Source organism: Pavona decussata, unplaced genomic scaffold, assembly GCF_977016875.1.
Source record: "Pavona decussata unplaced genomic scaffold, jaPavDecu1.1 SCAFFOLD_84, whole genome shotgun sequence".
Lineage (NCBI taxonomy): Eukaryota > Metazoa > Cnidaria > Anthozoa > Scleractinia > Agariciidae > Pavona > Pavona decussata.
This window is the reverse complement of record NW_028145502.1, coordinates 3,350,319-3,368,621: the sequence shown is the minus strand read 5'-3', so window position 1 is coordinate 3,368,621 and position 18,303 is coordinate 3,350,319. Positions and strand designations below refer to the sequence as shown.

The window sequence follows — 18,303 nt, the reverse complement described above, 5'->3', positions numbered from 1 at the left end:
TAGAAATCCATCGTTTTCAGGCTAACTTTTGCGGGAAATGATAGCTGAGAAACTCTAGTTGGCCAAGACAATAACAGCAGTCAATGAGCGAAATCTTCTGTGTTGAATTCCAGCTGCCTTGATGAAGATTAGCTCTATTTATGCTGTACGGTTTTGTGGTTAAATGGGCTCAAAGGAATAGAAGTTTCTAGGTTCAAAAAACAAAAAGAGATTTCTAGAACTGCTTAGCTTGTTTTTTGAAAACAAAAAGCGCAGTCACAAGGAATATTCAAGAAAAAATGACAGGCGAACTAGTGGATAATTCACCACGAACAGCAATACTCCATTTTGCTCGTATTAAAGACTGAATTTTTATCAACATTACTTTTCCGTCCAACGAACCTGGACAGCTAGAGCGTCGAGCGAATTATCAGATGAACTTAAAGTGTTTGCTGTCTCTAGTATCAGGCGATAAAACGACGAACGAACTCTGAAGTCGTGAAGCCAGGATCTCTCTTGTACGACTCAAACAGGTGTACTAGAAAGAAAGTTATCCAGGCACCCAAATCGGGGTTCGTCTTTTACAGTATGCATGTGTTAAGCTTAATGACCAGTCATGCACGTTCCTCTAAAAAGTTACTCCTTTTATTGATTTTACTCGTGCTTATTAGCAAGATCGCGTTTCTTTTGTTATATTCTTCGCGTTTGTTTCTTGAATGCACCACCAGAAGTTTTCATTGTTCAAATGTTGGCACCAGACAAACTTGTGGTGAAGTAAGGTGCTTGTACTCCGCAGCAAATCGAGAAGTAGATTTTCGATCTTCGGGTTTCCTGGCCGAAAGAAGTTTAAATTGTCTGGAAAATAAATTGTGTCACTAAATCATTTTGGTTTAATTGCAATGGCCGCATTAATTTAAACGATTTTTAATAGTTATCAATCGCTCTACTAAAATATCAAGCTGTGGCAATTGCAGCTAATTTACTTATTGGATAAAAAATACGCTAAACCTTGCTACTTCCTACTTTATCCATCTGTGGCACAACACCATCGGAAGTGTAAATGTACGGAGTAAACATGGACCTTTTTCAGCTGAGAAGATGTCCGCGTTAAAAAAGATCGGTATTGGAAACGGCGCCAGTGGAGACCTTCCAGCCGTGTGCTACAAGACATCCCACTGGTAACTGAGATTAATTTCAAAACCGTTATAGAAAAGATCACAAATTCTTACATAAACATGGATTTGAATGAACAGATTTTAAACCCAGTGAATCCTTTCTGTTCTAAAAGGAATTCTCCACTGATATCCAAAATCCCACGTGATATGCAACAAAAAGCTTAAAATTACATATTTGGATGCGGGGAAAGGAAAATACTGAGCATAGCACCTTTAACAGATCGTAGTGCATATTAACTAACAGACGGTAGATACACTACTAATCCTGTTTTTTTAATTCTTTCATTCTAGTCAGCCATGAATATTGAATCGTGCAAGTTGTTTCTCGAATCTGATCGAAAAACGGACGCAATCAAAGCAAAATTTCAACAGGAACGACGAAGGTTAAGGGCAAAACTTGCACAACCACATGCAGCCAAAACACCACCAAAGGACTCCTCGCGAACGCGGACACCTTCCTGGCTTTCTCAAAGGCAATTAAAATTCCAAAACGCCTGAACACTACTTTTTTCCGGGCGGATATGTCCTCAAAGTAAAACTGCAGTGTTCTCCATGTACGCGTGCTCGTCAGCGCGCAAATGACGCAAGAAATTATGCGCAGTTGAAATGCGCAATGGATTTCATTTGAATCACCTCAAGTGTTCTGCAACTGTAACCATTTTCCTGTCACAAAGAGCAAATGTATCCATCACCCCAAGGCCTGATTGAATCTTTATTAATGGAGCCACTTTGCTTAAAGTACCGGTCGGACAAAAACCGTTACAGCCTACTTAGCATAAGTAGAACTGTTTTGGATCCAATTTTGGCTCCAAGGTAAACTTGTCCCAGAATTAGACTGACTGTAATTAATTTACCGAAACGGCTCCATCCAGGTCTTTTAAATTTACTGTGCATTAATAAGGTTTCTTAAAAAGTAAAGTAAAGTAATTTATTTAATGCCAATAAGACGGGAAGTACTTGCGCGCTCTCTCAAGCCAAAGGTTCATGGTAAAGTGCTTGAAAATAAACCAGATCGAATTGAAATTTGAAAATGTTGGTTTTTGAGGAGAGGGGAAAACCGGAGTAACCAGAGAAAAACTTCTCGGAGCAAGGACGAGAACCAACGACAAACCCAACCAACCGTATAACGCCGAGTCCAGGAATCGAACCCGGGCCACATTGGTGGGAGACGTGTGCTCTCACCACTGTGCCATCCCTGCTCCAAACAGCATAAGAATGACAGCCGAAATTTTATTATGCACCCGAGAATCAAACACAGGTTTTCGAATCCACCCAGCGGACAGATCGACGCCACTTTCTCACTACATTCCGGCTTTCAATTGTCTATCAGTAACAACTAACCCAAATCTATAAACCTGAACTAGCCTTGCTCGCCGAATTTAGTCCAGTCCTAACCAACTAGGCCGAAATTAGAGTACAGGCCTAATTAAAGGGGAAGTATCACGCAAATTTGCTGTCGTTTCAAAACCCAAAAATGTTTGTCTGTCAGCAGAAACAACGAAATAATTGTCAAGTTTGTTATAAATTATCACCCCAGTGCAATAAAACTGTCGATTATTGCATCTGGCCAGAGACAGAGTAGGTCGGTATGGACTGAAACTTGAAAAATGTAAGGCTAATGTTTTTCAAGTTCTCGCATTTTTGTTTCCAAAATGCGCTTGAACAAATCACGAGTTGTTCCTTTCAAGAATTGAGTTGATTTCTTTCCTCACATCATTCTAGAATTATTTGGCAGCTGATTGAAAGTCTTATTTCATCATTTTTAACAAAAGATACCAAAAACCCCATTATACGTCCCCTTTAAGGTGCGATATGAGCTTGGAAACGTACCATGCTCGATTTTTAATTGATCCAAAACATCTTTAGACCAGAAACGAGCGTTTTGTTGTGTGTGTGTGTTTTGTAGAGGCGCTTTCCATTTAACCAACTCGTTTCAGCCGGTTGAAAGGAAAGTGGAATGCGGGGATCAAACGGAAATTTTCAAGAACAAACAAACGACCTTAGGAGGTACTTCCCTATTCCCGTTCCTACCAGTAAGAACGGAAATTGCCGTTCTATTTGCACAAAATTTCCATTTCCAGTTTGTTGTCTTTTTGCGTCATTACATGAGTTTTTCGATCTTCCGATGAGATTGCAAGTTTGGAATGAATGAAAAATAACCTTTCCATTTGACACAGAAAATTTCCGGAATTTTGAACCGAAAATTTTGGCTAAATGGAAGGCGGCCAGGATACGCCTTCCTTTTCTGGAAGGTGACGCACGTGGCTTTGTTGCACTATCCTTTTCAGGCCACGCAACAAACCGGTAACTAAATCGTTGCAAAAAATTAAACTCATTACATTATGTGATTTTGTCCAGTTGTACCGTAACCTGGACAAGGTTGAATAGGCGTAGATTTATTTGTTCACGGTTAACTCTTCAATTTAATGGTAAAACCCTCTCGGTAGAAAGATGGCGTCGTATTTGGAAAGTGCAAGTAACCTAGTGTACCACGCGTTGTTTGTTGAATGTTTAGAGAGCGTTTATCGCAAAAGAGGCGGATAAATAGAGCACTGGTATGGATACACGTACAGTTGAATAGTTTATCTTTAGATGTGTTAAGCCGGCTTACAATACTTACACCCGCTATCTGTCATTACCACATTTCATCCCGTAAAACGTGCTGGACAATTTTGAACGGTGGTCAAACTTCTGAAAATTGGCGAATCTTGTAGCCAGCTTTCGATTTACCTCTCCGTTTTTAACCTGTAACAGTGGCTTTCTTGAAGTACAAACGCGCTTCTTTTGCCACGCGTACCAGCTAGAATAGTTTGTTTATAGATTAGAGAGTGATGAATTGGAACAACGGCTGGTATATTTGCAGGTCTAATGGTTTTTCGTTATCAGATGAATGAAGCCCGGTCATCATGATAATACCTACACCCGCAATCTGTCATTACCGCATAACTACGCTGGAAAATTTCAAACAATGACGAAACTGTTTTTATTTTTGCAAATGAAGAATCTCGTCTGATCCCCATGTTTAGTCGAAATGGCTAAAAGAGGAGTTGAAAGCCGTGAACGCAAATGGCCTCCGCGTGGCACACGAAAGTTTGTCAATCGCTTAGAGAGTGTTGAATTGAATGGTTGGTATATTTACAGGATCATTAAGTATTCCATTAAGTGTGCCAATTCAATATAGAGACCTACAGGTTTCTCACTACAGATGTGTACAGCCGGCTATTAATATTTACACCTGCAATCTATCATTACCACATTGCCGCCGCTAAAACGCGAAGGGCAATTTGGAACTATGTTGAATCTCCTGCCCTCTCCTTTGTTAGCCTAAATGATTAAAAAGGTGGTTTACTACGCGAAGTTTGTTTTGTGTTTGAGGAAAGTGTTGTCAAAGGACAATGAATCGTGTATTTGAAGTGTGATAATTCAAATATTTAGCCTGCAGTTTAACTCCCACGAATATGTGAACAATATTTACACCTGCAATCTGCCGTGAAACGCACTGGACAATCAAGAAGAGAATCCATTTGGTTGTATGCAGCGCCGTTAAATCATTTTAATGGACAGAATTTCCTGGCTGCTCAAAATGGGGGTATTTTAAGGGAGGCATTACTATGAATGAAGTAACCTCAAGTAACAAATGAAGAAAAGATAGATAACAATTAAATTATAATGATAATGATAATTTTAATAAACCTTCTTTGGAAGTTCGACTGTTAGATGGACGTTTAAGCCGTGCATGTAAGTCCTGTAATAGGTAGCATTTTTTGATATTTTTGCAAAAGAATCTTCGAATTAAATTCATGGACTCAAAATTAGGTCCAGCGCAAGTCTATGGACTGATGTGGAGATCATACTGAAAGCTACTCTGCAGAGCAGTACAGGCTGCACTCTTTGCACTTTGCACTTGTCCTTGCTCTCAACGGCCCGTGCCTTTTTCATTGAAGGCATTTTCGGTGCCTTCTAATACAGAAGTATTTTTGCTCACTTTTTGACTATGCGGGAAAGGAGATTTTGGCAGGGGCTTTTGGGATCCAGAAAGAAAATTGTCGGTAACCGGGCGTGTTTCAGAGTTAATTACGCAATAATAATTGTAAAAATATTAAAAATACAAACTGTTTGGCAAATTATGGAAAAAAAACTTAATTATTTCTGAAAAATGCGTGGTAATCCTTAATTTTTTGTTTTGGATTCCAATAGCCCTTGCCAAGATCTACTTTTAGCGCATAGTCATAAACTGCACAAAAGTACTTTTGTATTGGCAAGCACCGTCGATCGTTAAAGTGCGACGCGCCTTACCGTGGCCACCCAACAAACTTTCTTTTTACAAGTTAGCCAATTAGGATACGCGAATTTGATTAACGGTCACGCCTCCTTGCAAAGTCCAACAGGCAAGTGACGCAACAACTAATTATTGAAAACATGTCGTTTTGTAGTTTATGAACAAGGAGGAAGAGATCCTGATTGGCTATCTTGTAAAAAAAAGTTTGTTGGGTGGCCACGGCAAGGCGCGTCGCAAAGTAAGAAACAAGAGTTTCTCAGAGACCACCATGAGATGCACAGAACGTATTCGCAGTAGCAAAAGGTGGAGCCCTATAATTAATTAGTTTCCTCCACTTTCTAGATGACATTGAATAGCTTCAGGGTGGTAGATTATGTCATTTCAATAAGCATTATTCTTGGCTCGTGACACTTAGCAGTAAAGGTGTAACGTCTTCTTTAACTGACAAACAGATGAGAGGAACGGGCCATTGCATGCCTCGTGTTTTCAACTGTAATAAACGGATATAGAATCTTGTAGTGTTTTGTTTAACGTTTTAATCGTCGATAACTTACTGGTATAAATCGTTTCACCTCTATCGCATTCTCGCATACAACTGTCTAACTCGTAAATCGTATCCTAACTCATCGAAATCGTCTCACAAATCGTATCAACTACGTTTTTCTTGTGTACATGCTTTTCAACCGGTCTCGTGATGAGGTCATCACGCCATAAAAGGACAACCTAATGTTTACTGTAAAAAAAGAAATATCAACTATACGATCCTCACATCAAGGATATCCGTTGAGTGAGAGAAACAGAGCAAAGTGCATTCGTCCCCACTAGCATTTCGCACTGTTTTTAATTATTCTCACTAATGTGTTTCTGCTGAAACTCGTAATTTTCTAAATGAAGACCCAAAGACCCCAGAAACTCCTAAGATTTCTTAGAGTAAGGAAAAAGCGTTCATATCTGAAATGTAATTTAGCTTCTTCCTCCACTCCGAAATGTGTTTACACGGGACAAATAACCACGTTGACTAAATTACCATAAATGGTGATATAAAGAGGAGCTCTTTTTAGAAAGCATTTTTTTGTCTCGAGAAAATATTGCTTTCCTATCTAAGCCATAAGAAATTGACTTCGTTGATTAATTTTATTTAACCATTAAAAATGAGAGCGCACCCAACAATAATTTTTAATCATCAAGTGAGTCCAGATTCAAATACCTTATATATCATTCAATTCCTCTATGGCTATTAGCATCTCTCTCGCCATTTTCTCACCCTTTTTTATTTTTATTTCTTTTAATGCCATAAGTATTAACATACACCTAATAGTATTTACATGCGTATACTAATTTCTCATCCCACTTTAATTGTATTTTCGTGTCTCTTTTGAGATAAAGAGAATTGTGTACATTAATCAAAAAGAATGGCTTGATAGCTTGTGAACACTTCGGAAATGCAAGTTCTATTTATAAAAAGCCTAAATTGAAATTGTAGTTCCGCTATCTCAACCAATACAAAGCCTGACTTTTCAAATGCATCTGCTTGAAATTTGCATTCGTAAAGTCATTAATGTCACTAGTAGTATTTTATCCCTTTACAATTTAAGGAAAAAGCGACAGTTTGCTATGCGTGAGCGAATTCTAGGTCGTTTAATGAATTATCAAGAGAGAGAGACGATCGTACATTTTAATTACAGAGTCGAATCAAAGAATGGCGACAGGGGGTTGCTCGAACAAAGATCATCTCAACATTGTATTTGGCAGCATATATTTGTTGCTCGCCGTTATCGCTTCAGTCGAACAGGGTTTTATTTTTTATGTTGTGAAAAGAGACCCATTCAGGCAGTTCAACAAGCCTACTAACATCTTCAACACCGCCATTGGAATAAACAATCTTCTGGGAGCGCTAATCGGCCTACCGCTCATAGGGATCCACCGAATTTTAAAGAGCCAACATGTTTTAAAAGAATCTTCGGTTGTGGTTAACCTCTTCGAAGATTTCTTCGTTTGCTTCCTTGCAAGCAACGGAATCATGCTTGCCTTTGCGTTGTCTATCGAGCGCGCTACAGCGTTCATTTTCCCGGTGTTGAATCGCAAACATGTAACGATGACGCGAGCAAAACGAACTTGCGCTGTTATTGCAGGAACGTGCTTTTTGTGCTCGTGTATTCTCTTCACCGGCGTCCCCCACAACAAATTCTACTTTATATTTCTTTCTTTGCTCATTCTGTTACCGAGCCTGGGATTACTGGCTTCACCTATGGCTGGATTTCACGCTTTAAAACGCCAGGCTCGAAAAGTGGACGCAGCTAAAAGAGACGAACGCCTATCTTGCCCGACCAATAACAGGAAAGATAAAGCGAGAAGAGAATCGCAAATCTACAGAAATTTACTCCGGACTACAACGTTTGCCATTTCTATAGTCACACCTCTGGTGTTCTATTGTGTGGTTAAGATTTTAAAATTTAGCGACGCAGATTTTTTTAATACTTTGTGTATCACTCTACTTGAACATTTAACCTTTGTACTTTTGTTCCTACCTGCAGTAGTGAGTCCTGCTGTTTTTATGAGAAAAATTCCAATTTTTTGGCGGTCTGTAAGGCATATATGGAAACGCAGATAAACGAGGTTATAGAGTGTGAGGTGGTTGAGACTGTTGATATATATGCCACGCGCTTTGCACGCAGGAAAATGAAATAAACGCGTAAACTTGCCCCAAGTCGGCTGAATGAGTGACGAGGTTGCGACAGGTGGATTCAATTGCTAAAACGGACGGCTTTGAGAAAGACGCGTAATTATAAGGAGACCCCTTTACCTCAAACATCATGGGTGAAAAGATCTGGCTACATTGGAAACAAAGAACATCTTGGCAAAGTGTTTATTTATGACCAAGAATCTGAAACTGGCGCCCGGCCGCGCGGAGGAGTCCACTGAGGATTTTTCGGCATGATGATCAATGATGATGATGTTCAACAATAATAACAATAAAATAGTTAACGACAAAAAATGGGCATTTAATATCAGAGTATAACAGCTTTTCATCCACTGTTTCCTGGTATAGCCAAAATTTGTCAAAACCCCGAAAACAAACTAACAAACAATTTACCTGATAACCAGCCAGCCAATAGCCAAATTAATGTATACGTATAAAATAAATGAATAAAATAAATCACCTTATTTAAGTGTCAATGTATTTAGCGCGGACCACTAATTGGGGACACTTTCCAGAATTGGAATTTGGAAGTGTTGGCTTTTAAAGAGAGGGGAAAACCGGAGTACCCGGAGAAAAACCTCTCGGAGCAAAGACGAGAACCAACAACAAACTCAACCCACATATGACGCCGAGTCCGGGAATCGAATCCGGGCCACATTGGTGGAAGGCGAGTGCTCTCACCACTGCGCCATCCCTGCTCCCCAATGCACACGTATATATGCATTATTAGTCAAAATTCTCTGATGAGTAAGGTTCTTGAGTAGAGACTTCTAATACCGTAACTTTTTATATTTGAACATGAAAAAAACTTTGTTCGCCTTCAGTATCACTTGTTTCCATTTTAAAACATAATATAAATACTATGTACACTTTGTTAATCTATTAGCGCATGTTGAAACCCACCTAGATACGATACAGTCTTGATAAATTCGCAGGAGAAAAATTAATTTTCCATCATGCAGCTCTTCAAATTTTTAATAATAACTCTTTAACATAGCACAGACTAGAGACTACAAAGAGATGCCGAAGCCAAAGGCTTGTATGGCACAGGTGGTTAGGGGAAGAAAACAAGTCGACTTTACAAGATGTGCTGCTTAGTTAAAACCCTATATAAATAAAACTTCAAAGATAAAACAATTAACAAGATGCTATATAACAAATTAAAGTCCCATCGATACATCACCTGACCCATTGGCGGAGAAATTCTCGGATGTGTAACCGGAATGACTAAAACGTGCTCGAAAATGAACCTGATTTCTGGTAAGAAAACCGAGCGAGACAAAGGTGGTTTTGGAAAGGAAACAAGCAACAACGGCGTGCTGTAAGGTGGCTTATTAAATTTTCTGTCAAAAAGGACAGTTTTCAGATCGTTAATACCTCCCGCAATACCTCCTGGATAGTGCAGACATATATTTCCCACTTTGGAAGCCGACAGGTTTTGTTTTCCTACTTAAAAGTCCTGATTCATTTGGTAAGTACGGGGCAACAGCATAAATATAAGCGATTCAATAAAAAATATATGTATTAACAAATTCAAAATAGGAAAACCGAAAGAGACAAATGTGTGAGGAATATTGCAGCGTTTTTTTAAGGAAACGAAAACAAACAATTTTACGGCGTTTGTAGGTTGGTTAGGTAAATTTTGTGTCAAAAAGAAAACGTTTTCGTTGATATCTCCTGCAAGGAATACCTCTTGGATGGTGTTCGATATTGTTTGGATTGTGTATCAGAAACTTCCTGTGTGGCTTAGCACGGCTGGCCTCAAGCAATGTTCGGTGTCAAGGGAAAACGAAAAATTAAAACAGAAATACCAAAGAACGAAGTAAAGGTTGATGCCATGGATACTGAGAGACATAAAGTGGATAACTTCTTTGCTTTGAGCTATCTTATTGCAGAGGACTGCAGAGGATACGCAGATTAAAAACGCGAGATCAAGGAGCAGTTACTACAGATCAAGACTTTGTCCTTCGTCAAAGTGAGTTTTTTCTAAATTTTGAGGTGTTAAGGTTTTAGCTTAGCTATTTAGGTTTTAATACAATTTTGTTGACCGAGCTGCTTACTTTCGGGGCTCTATAAAGTACACGTTCTTTGGATGGTTTTAAGAAAACTAATCGTCAAAGCTTGTTTTCTCATTATTGTCAGTTATCTTACCAATTGTCCTTTCAAAACAGTTTTTGTTTTCAGCTAGTTTTCCGTTATCTTCTGTGCATGGGGTTTACCAGCAGAGATGTTTACTTTCCTAAACTGTTCGGGTTTACTCGCTGTTCCTACCAGTCTCTTTCAATTCCCGAGAAGATAGGAATCTTGCCAGCTTTGGTCTGTCTGATGATGGCCACGAAAACTAACTTATTACTAGTGCGACCCAGTGAGGGCCGTATTTTGCCTATTCGTTTTCTAATTTCAGATTATCATCAGCTGAATTTGCGCAATTTTTAAAAGACGTTAAACTCACTCCTATAAGCTTTGATTACTTTTGGTTATTTGTCTGTTTGGTTAGAGCTAGCGTGCGTAGCAGTCAATTCCTTTCCAAGACAACGTTAAAAGCGAACGAAATCTTCCACAAAGAAGAAGAAAAGCGTAAAAAAAGGGTTAGCCTCTATACGTATTTTATATTTTCATCGGTCAATGGAGAAAGGAGAAGTCTCTCGCTATAACATTGTAGCCAGAAGTATTTAAAGGTGGAAAACCTTCTTCATAATGTTTTAATAAAAAATACAGCTTTTATTAATTTAATTGGTTATCACATGTTTCTGACCATGAAAATATTTGATTTATTTCTACACCCACACGCTTATTGTCCAATTTTATATTCTAGCGCGTTTCGAAATCGCACTGGCTCCAGAGGGAACATACTTTCACACATAAGTATACTAGCATTTTCAGTTCATTTTAGTGTGAATGGTAAAGTTTTCGGCATTAATTGTTCGAGCGTTTTAGTTGCATTTTACTCGGATAATGTTTTTTCCCGAGAAAACAAAAGTATATTTTTTAAGATCAAACGAAGACTAGACATTGTCTAAAACTGATGATTTCTTTGCCATAAAAATCTTACAGCGATTTTACGTCGTTAAAAACAGTCAAGCCTCCAAGGAAGATGTTGCGTTTGTTGGTTGTGTTTCTCATTCCCGGGTTGTTTGGCAGTGCAGGTAAAGTGTTTTTGTTATCATGTTTACGTTATTATTCCTTGCCCGTTTCGGCGCCATTCCCAGTCTACTGAACAGTCACCCACTTACTCACAGATAATGGCAAGAGGTGCAGGCGCCATTCATTAACCGAGTTCAGTTTCCACGGGGTTAAGTTTGCTACTGAGCCGCGCGCACCGAGGGAAAATAGGCGCCGCCTTGAATCACCGCTTTCCATTATAGTTGTGGCATTTTTTGGCACTTCAAATGTGAAATGTACACTGATTTTGACCATTGTAACGTAAAGTAATTAACAAATAGATTCCAAGTTGCCGTGCGTCTGTTCAGTAATAGATCACAGATGACGTCAAAATGTGGTAAGAACAAAAAAGTGGCACACGAGCCGAAGGCGAGTGTGTCACTATGTTCTTACCACATTTTGACGTCTTCTGTGATCTATTACTGAACAGACGCACGGCAACTTGGAATCTATTTGTTTTATACAATGAACAGAAAGGAAACACGACAAACTTGCCTCGTAGCGCTTGACTGTTCCATTTGTGCCAGTTGAGGAATTTTCAAAGTCACCAACGCTACTTTCCGTGTCGGCTTCTTCTTTTCTTCTTTGTCGTACTTGTAAACAGCTTCCCCTAAACTTTTACCGAGGCCTTCACTTGCTCAAAGCAGAATAATCGAGTAAATATTTTCAAAACTTTGAGCCTTTTCGTAGCGCTAACAGCTGTTTTGAAGATTTGTTCCAGTTTAGGCATTATCAAATATACAAGAACACTTGAAATCGCCTTGGTTTCTTTTTTTTCTTGTTTGTAAACAGCTCCTACTAAACTTTTCTCGAGGCCTTCATTGCTCAATTCGAAATAATCTCGCAAACATTTTCAAAACCGCGCGCCATTTTGGACAAAACGAAGAGAACAATTTTTCCATCACGTCATCCGTGTGTCTGTACTCTAATAGATCATGGGCAACGACCAATCACAGCGCGCGTAGCATTCAGTACATTGTATAATTATGTATAGATTATATGACCATTATGGTATGATAAAGGAATCTATTGTCTACAACGCCGTTAGGAGAAAGTTTTCTGCTCTTCAGGACTGAAATTTGAATGCCCTGAAGTTCCAACACAGAATTTTTCTTCCTTATTAAAAACAAACCACCCTTAGTAGTTAACAAATTAACCAAACTGATTTTTGTCTATAGAGGGTTTTTTCCGTCGAGTTTGTGAACACGAGGCTCTGACCATCAACTGCAAAGCTGGAAAAGAGATCAGAATCTACTCTGCTTTATACGGGCGCCATGAAAGTCAAGAGTGTGGGCGCACTAATCCTTCAGCCGACCTGTCGTGTTATGCTGATTCTTCATTGACCGTAGTGGGGGACGCATGCCAAGGAAAGCAATCCTGCACAGTTCAGGCCTCAAACTCAAAGTTTGGAGACCCGTGTGTTGGTACATTCAAGTACTTGGAGGTGAGTTTAGCATGATCTAGTCTCACTTCTTTTCAGGGTGATTTCATTCCATTGAAACGCCCCTTGTTTTGTAAACGTGACCTAAATTCAGTTTCAGTAATTACGCATCTCGAATTGCTTCCCTACAACATCTGAATCCTAATCCTTTCAGAATAATATTAGGAATTTTTGCCCAGCAATTATTGGATGCTATTACTGGAATGATATTCCTATATCTATTCGTCAAAAGCCAACAAAACAACTATTTAAACGAGCTCTCTTCCAGTATTATTTTGCTCAGTATTAATCACTGTCACACGACCTTGTAAAACGTTTTCTGTCTTTCTTCTCCTCTATTTATAATTAGTTTTCCTTTTTCTTCTCTTTTTTTCTTCTATCTTAACAAATATAGTGACGTATTTTTAAAGGGCATACAATTAGTTAACTATATTATGCCCTTCTTCACTGCTTTCTTACGTACTGTAACCTGATGTAATATGATCATGTGGAATAAATAAAAAATACAAATACAAATACAAATTCAGTTTGAGTCCTCAGTGTTTTTTGGCATTGTTGGAGAGTACTGGCCTATCCTGAAAATCACCTGTCGAGGAGTGTTCACCTTGAGGCGTGAAGCGATTGTCGAGGGAACGAGCTGGGGGTATGGTCCCCCATATCATGTTTAAAATTGTACCCACCGAAACGCTGTTTTCAGCGTTCCTGATACCGAGGAAGCAGTTTTCTAGCCTGGGCCCGGTTGCAAGAAAGCCGATCGACGTTAATTAACCGAGGTTTTCATCTCGCTTATTAAGAATGTTCTGAAAGCTTATTTTAAGCTAGCGGTGAAGAAAAGTCTAAGTCAGGACTAGGAACAAAAATCTTTTTGAAGAGTCTTTACTGATTGGTTATTTAAGCTCGAATCAAACTTCGCGTAAACCCTAGACTAGCTTAGCCTCAAACGAAAACCATGGGTCCTTAAAGGTAACAACATTGACAAGTAATTCCTGCGATATCTCTCTTCTGTGATAACTCTATTAGCCGGTGGTAACAAACCACGAATTTCAACTTCAACAAGCTCTGACCGGGTGACCACCTCGTTCTTGACCAAAGAAATGTTAAAATTTATTTTGATGCAAAGTTTAAATAGAATTAAAGGCAGTACGTAGCTAATATCTTGTTTTTTTTCCGCCTTCAAAAGGTCACATACAGCTGCGTTCCTGTAACCTTGGTTTGTGTTTGCGAGGGAAAATCACAACACATCTCTTGTCCATCCAAAAAGATGCTCAATATTCTGTTTGCCAACTACGGTCGCTTGACTGGAGGCCAGGTCTGTCCGGGAAGTAAAGATGATGTCACAGGCTGCCGTGCTCAAGGATCGCTTGCTAAAGTGGAGGCGGATTGTCAAGGAAAATCAAGTTGCACTTTGGTTGCTAACAACGCCAAATTTGGTGATCCTTGTTTTGGTACATACAAGTATTTGCAGGTAAGAGACTCCCCCCTCCCCCTTGGAACATGACATAAACGTATCGAGCAAAGTCCATGGACTAACTCGAAGCGTTATTGCTCCGGCAATATCTTTATTTTGTGATGGTCACAATTCACTGCTTTGTCTACAGACTCAAAGCAGCCCTCAAGGGAAAAAAGAAAAAAACTAACAGTTTGCAACTGTCTGAATGCCCACACGAAGTGATCTCTACCACTGATTCGAACGCAAAACCGACTCTGCACAGAACTATCAACAGTACCACTGGCTATTTTCTCGCGCATGCTCACTAGCTTTCATTTCAATGATCACAGTTTAGAATTTCACCCTCCCCTCGCCCCAACTTACTCAGGAACCCTCTACAAGTAACTGTAGTACTCCCCCTCCCTTACTCCTCTTTTCCCTCTTCATCAACAAAAGTGAAACAGCCATTTTGTTCAGAGGTTGCCTTCTCTCACCAACAGGTTGACTACGCATGTGAGTCAGAGAAACGCTTCATCTGAGCTGTATTCCATCACTGGAAACTGCTGCTACCAGATCAAGAAGTGTGGAACAAGAAATTAATTAGAAAAGCACATAGTTTTAAAACTGTTACAAATGTTAATTCGGGGACCAGAAGGGAAAACGAAGGTTAACTGAAGTTTCTGCAGCGGAAGAATAAAATAACGGCTGTAGTTTTTCGGGAATAACAGAATAATCATATTTCCTTTGTAAAAGTTACCGACAGTAACATTTCACTGGAATAATGTAATTGTGGTTTTAAGCAGGGTTTAAATAAAGTATCAAGTTTTAGGCATAAAAAGGATCTATTTGCTGCATAACCATTAAATAGGCCTTATCACGGTTTTCGACGCCATTTTGACGGGTAGGCAAACACTGAGGCTTGAAATAACAGTAGTGTTTCTATGAAAATCCGATGTCAAATAATTTTCATAAAACATCGCTTCTGAAAAATTCATGAATTGGAAACTTTTGGCACTAGGAAAAGGATTTTAAGGACAAAATTGGAGGGATGTAGCTGTGACAGAAAGCGTCCAGTCGTGTTTTGAACTTTCCATACATTTCCCTGTATTTTTTTCCCGCGAACTATTTTTAGTAGCAGCTCACGGCTGCTTCGCTACACAGACAAATGTATGGAAAGTTCAAAACACGACTGGACGCTTTCTGTCACAGCTACCGTGATCCCTCCAATTTTGTCCTTAAAATCCTTTTCCTAGTGCCAAAAGTTTCTAATTCATGAATTTTTCAGAAGCGATTTTTTAAGAAAATTATTTGACATCGGATTTCCATACAAACACTGTTATTTCAAGCCTGTTTGCCTACCCGTCAAAATGGCGTCGAAAACCGTGATAAGGCCTATTGTAGAAGCGCGGTAGTGTAGCGCTTAGCGTGTCCGTCTCCAAATACCACAAGAACCCTTCACCGTGCCATAGCGCAAAGTAAAACTCTATAGTGACACAAATGCATTTTTGGCGACGCTTGTCCAAGCAACATTCTTCACAAAGCTCTCCCATTAAAAGTCTCAAATCCTTAGGAATTCCTCACAATATTGTAAAGGCATAATCCAACAAAACTGAACCAGATATTACTGTAACTTTAAACGACGTACTTGCCCATCCGAAAACAAACAGGATTAAATTTTCGGAGTTCAAGTTTGGGGTGACCTTTTTTTTTAACCTGAAGTTAAAGCTAGTTTTTCGTCACGTATTTTCGTCGAAAGATGCTTTTGGGGGGCTTATTTTTGGCCGAGGTCTTTTTTTTCTGGAGTTTAATTGAATGGCTCTTAAAGTTTCTAAATGGACTGGCGTTCACATTTCAGAATTAAAACAGCTTGTAACACTAAACAGCTCACTCCTACCTACAGGGTCTGGAAGGGGGGTCCTGATCCCGCATTCCCGCTCCTTTTTAACGAGAATCCCGAATCACGCACTTTTTTTCACCGCTATCCCGAATCCCGTTTATTCTTTCCCAAAAAATACATTAAAAAATCATTTCTGCAAAAGCTAATAAATTTAAGATCGGATGTAGATTGGCCCTTTCTATTGATATTTTGAATTTACGCCTGTTTTAAGGTTACTGAGAAATAAATTAGCAAAGCCTAAAAACCGAATCTGCCACCGCAAAAAATTTTAAAAAGGCAGACAAAGGAACTACAGTTGTAGTCATCAACACGCAAGATAAAATAAAAGAAGGTCAAATACGCTATACTTGTTTCAATGGACGTAACGAGCCTTTACTCGCCGTATGCTCTACATAGTCACCGTACGACAACGAACCTCCTTTGCCAATATCTTCGTGGTTAAGGTTGAAACAGAGATTTTAAACCAAAGCGCATTAAAACCCCTCATTTGGAAACGATATTTGTTATATATGTACTGAGATTTACTGCAAAATGAATTGTTAAATAAAAATGATGCGTTGCAGAGTACACGCAATCTGATTGGTTGTATGATTTTTCTCACAAGTGAAAAATACCGTATGACCAATCACAAGCCGCAGACGAAAGTTTTCACTAGTGACAAAAATCGTATCGGTTTTCTCGCCTTTCACTGACGGCGTCACTTGGCAAAAGGAAAACCATGGCGTGTTCTTCGAGCTATTCAAGGTTTGTAGATATCACTTCAGTAGAGGAATTTATTGAAGGACAAGAAAACGAAAACACCAAGAAGAAAACTGAACAGAATGTTGCTTTGCTTGAGGAATTTTTGAGGCTTAAAGACGAGTCAAGGCCTGTAGAAGAAATTCCTCCACACGAACTGAGTTCATTCATCAGCGAATTTATCATAACAGTAAGAAAGAAAACAACGAAGATGACGAACCCACTTCCTTGCGTGCTATGATGGCCAGTTTTGAACGGTATTTAGAGAAGAAGAATTACGGCCACAGCGCTATGAGAGACGTCGAGTTTGAAAAAGCACGAACGGCATTAAAATCAAAACAAAGAGATCTCAAGAAGAAAGGCAAAGGCGATAAACCAAACGCTTCAGTTCCCCTCACAAAAGGCGACAAAAAAACTGCTGTATGACAAAGGATTGTTAGGAAAGTCAACTCCTGAGGCTCTACTGAATACAGTTTGGTTCAACAACACAGTCTTTTTCGGTCTCCGTGGTTGTAAGGAACCCAGAGACATGTGTTGGGGCGATGTGTAAATGCGCCAAACTACAAATGGCGAGGAATTTTTAGAGTATACTGAGAGACAAACTATAAGACTCCAACCGGAGAAAATCCCAGAGATGTCAGGCAAATAAAACAGAAAATGTTTTCGAAAGAGATCCCGTCACTGATTACAAATTCTACGCGGAGAAAAAGCCACCGGAAATGAACGACAACAACGCGCCATTTTATCTAGCAGTAAATAACTGTAAAAGACTAGATTCTTCCAAACCATGGTTTAAAAAGTCAGCCGTTGGCGTGAACAAGCTGAATTCGTTAATGAAAAAAATGGCAGAAAAAGCCGGGCTGGGGCCAAATGTAAAGAACCATAGCGGTCGCAAAACAAATGTCCAAACTTTAACAAACAACGACATCCCAGCGACAGATATTATTCAACTGTCGGGACATAAAAATCTTCAAAGTGTGACAAATTATTCTGTAGTTTCTGAAAAACAGCAAGTAAAAATGTCTCGTACTTTAAGTGAACTGATGTCCGGGAATGTGCAAAGCTTAGAGAAAACTAATTCAGCTCAAGTTGGAGAATGCTCGACTGAAATTCCTTCAGCTATAGCTTAGCGGCAGATCATCACCAACAAGCGATGTCGCTTTTCACGGGCGCTGTTATTCATGGAGGTCAATTCAGTATTTCTATTAACAGCCTCAATCAATCCCCGAAGTTGGCAATCTAAGAAGTTGAGATGAAGTCTTCTCCAAAGAGGTACAAAAGGCTTAAAGTACTGGATTCTGACTCTGATTAGAATGCATTACGGTAATTAGATTTACAAAACAGTCAACTGTTTCAAATTTTATATAGTTACGGTTTTGAACGGCGATATTTAAAGCTGAAAATTTTCATTGTCATTTAAAGTTAAAGAATCGTTTAAAAGTAGACTTTGTTCCATCTTTTTTTCAGAGTCATTGAATAACTTTAATGTTGATAGGAATTTT

The 18,303-nt window shown here is 39.2% G+C and overlaps 2 protein-coding genes and 1 pseudogene across 2 annotated transcripts; all 3 read left to right on the top strand.

The window, feature by feature from the left end:
• The first annotated feature begins 7,089 nt into the window (after positions 1 to 7,089).
• LOC146475470 (uncharacterized) lies at positions 7,090 to 8,486 on the top strand. Its single transcript, XM_085115562.1, has one exon. The coding sequence runs from the start codon at positions 7,133 to 7,135 to the stop codon at positions 8,042 to 8,044; it is 912 nt and encodes a 303-aa protein (XP_084971688.1). The 5' UTR covers positions 7,090 to 7,132; the 3' UTR covers positions 8,045 to 8,486.
• A 1,470-nt stretch (positions 8,487 to 9,956) lies between these two features.
• LOC146475469 (rhamnose-binding lectin-like) lies at positions 9,957 to 15,004 on the top strand. Its single transcript, XM_085115560.1, has 5 exons — positions 9,957 to 10,109; positions 11,189 to 11,280; positions 12,475 to 12,740; positions 13,918 to 14,202; positions 14,667 to 15,004. Exons 2-5 carry the CDS (start codon positions 11,229 to 11,231, stop codon positions 14,703 to 14,705), a joined length of 642 nt encoding a protein of 213 aa, XP_084971686.1. The 5' UTR covers positions 9,957 to 10,109; positions 11,189 to 11,228; the 3' UTR covers positions 14,706 to 15,004.
• Positions 15,005 to 16,781: 1,777 nt separating this feature from the next.
• Positions 16,782 to 18,113, top strand: LOC146475468 (uncharacterized protein KIAA1958-like; annotated as a pseudogene).
• The last annotated feature ends 190 nt before the right edge of the window (positions 18,114 to 18,303 follow it).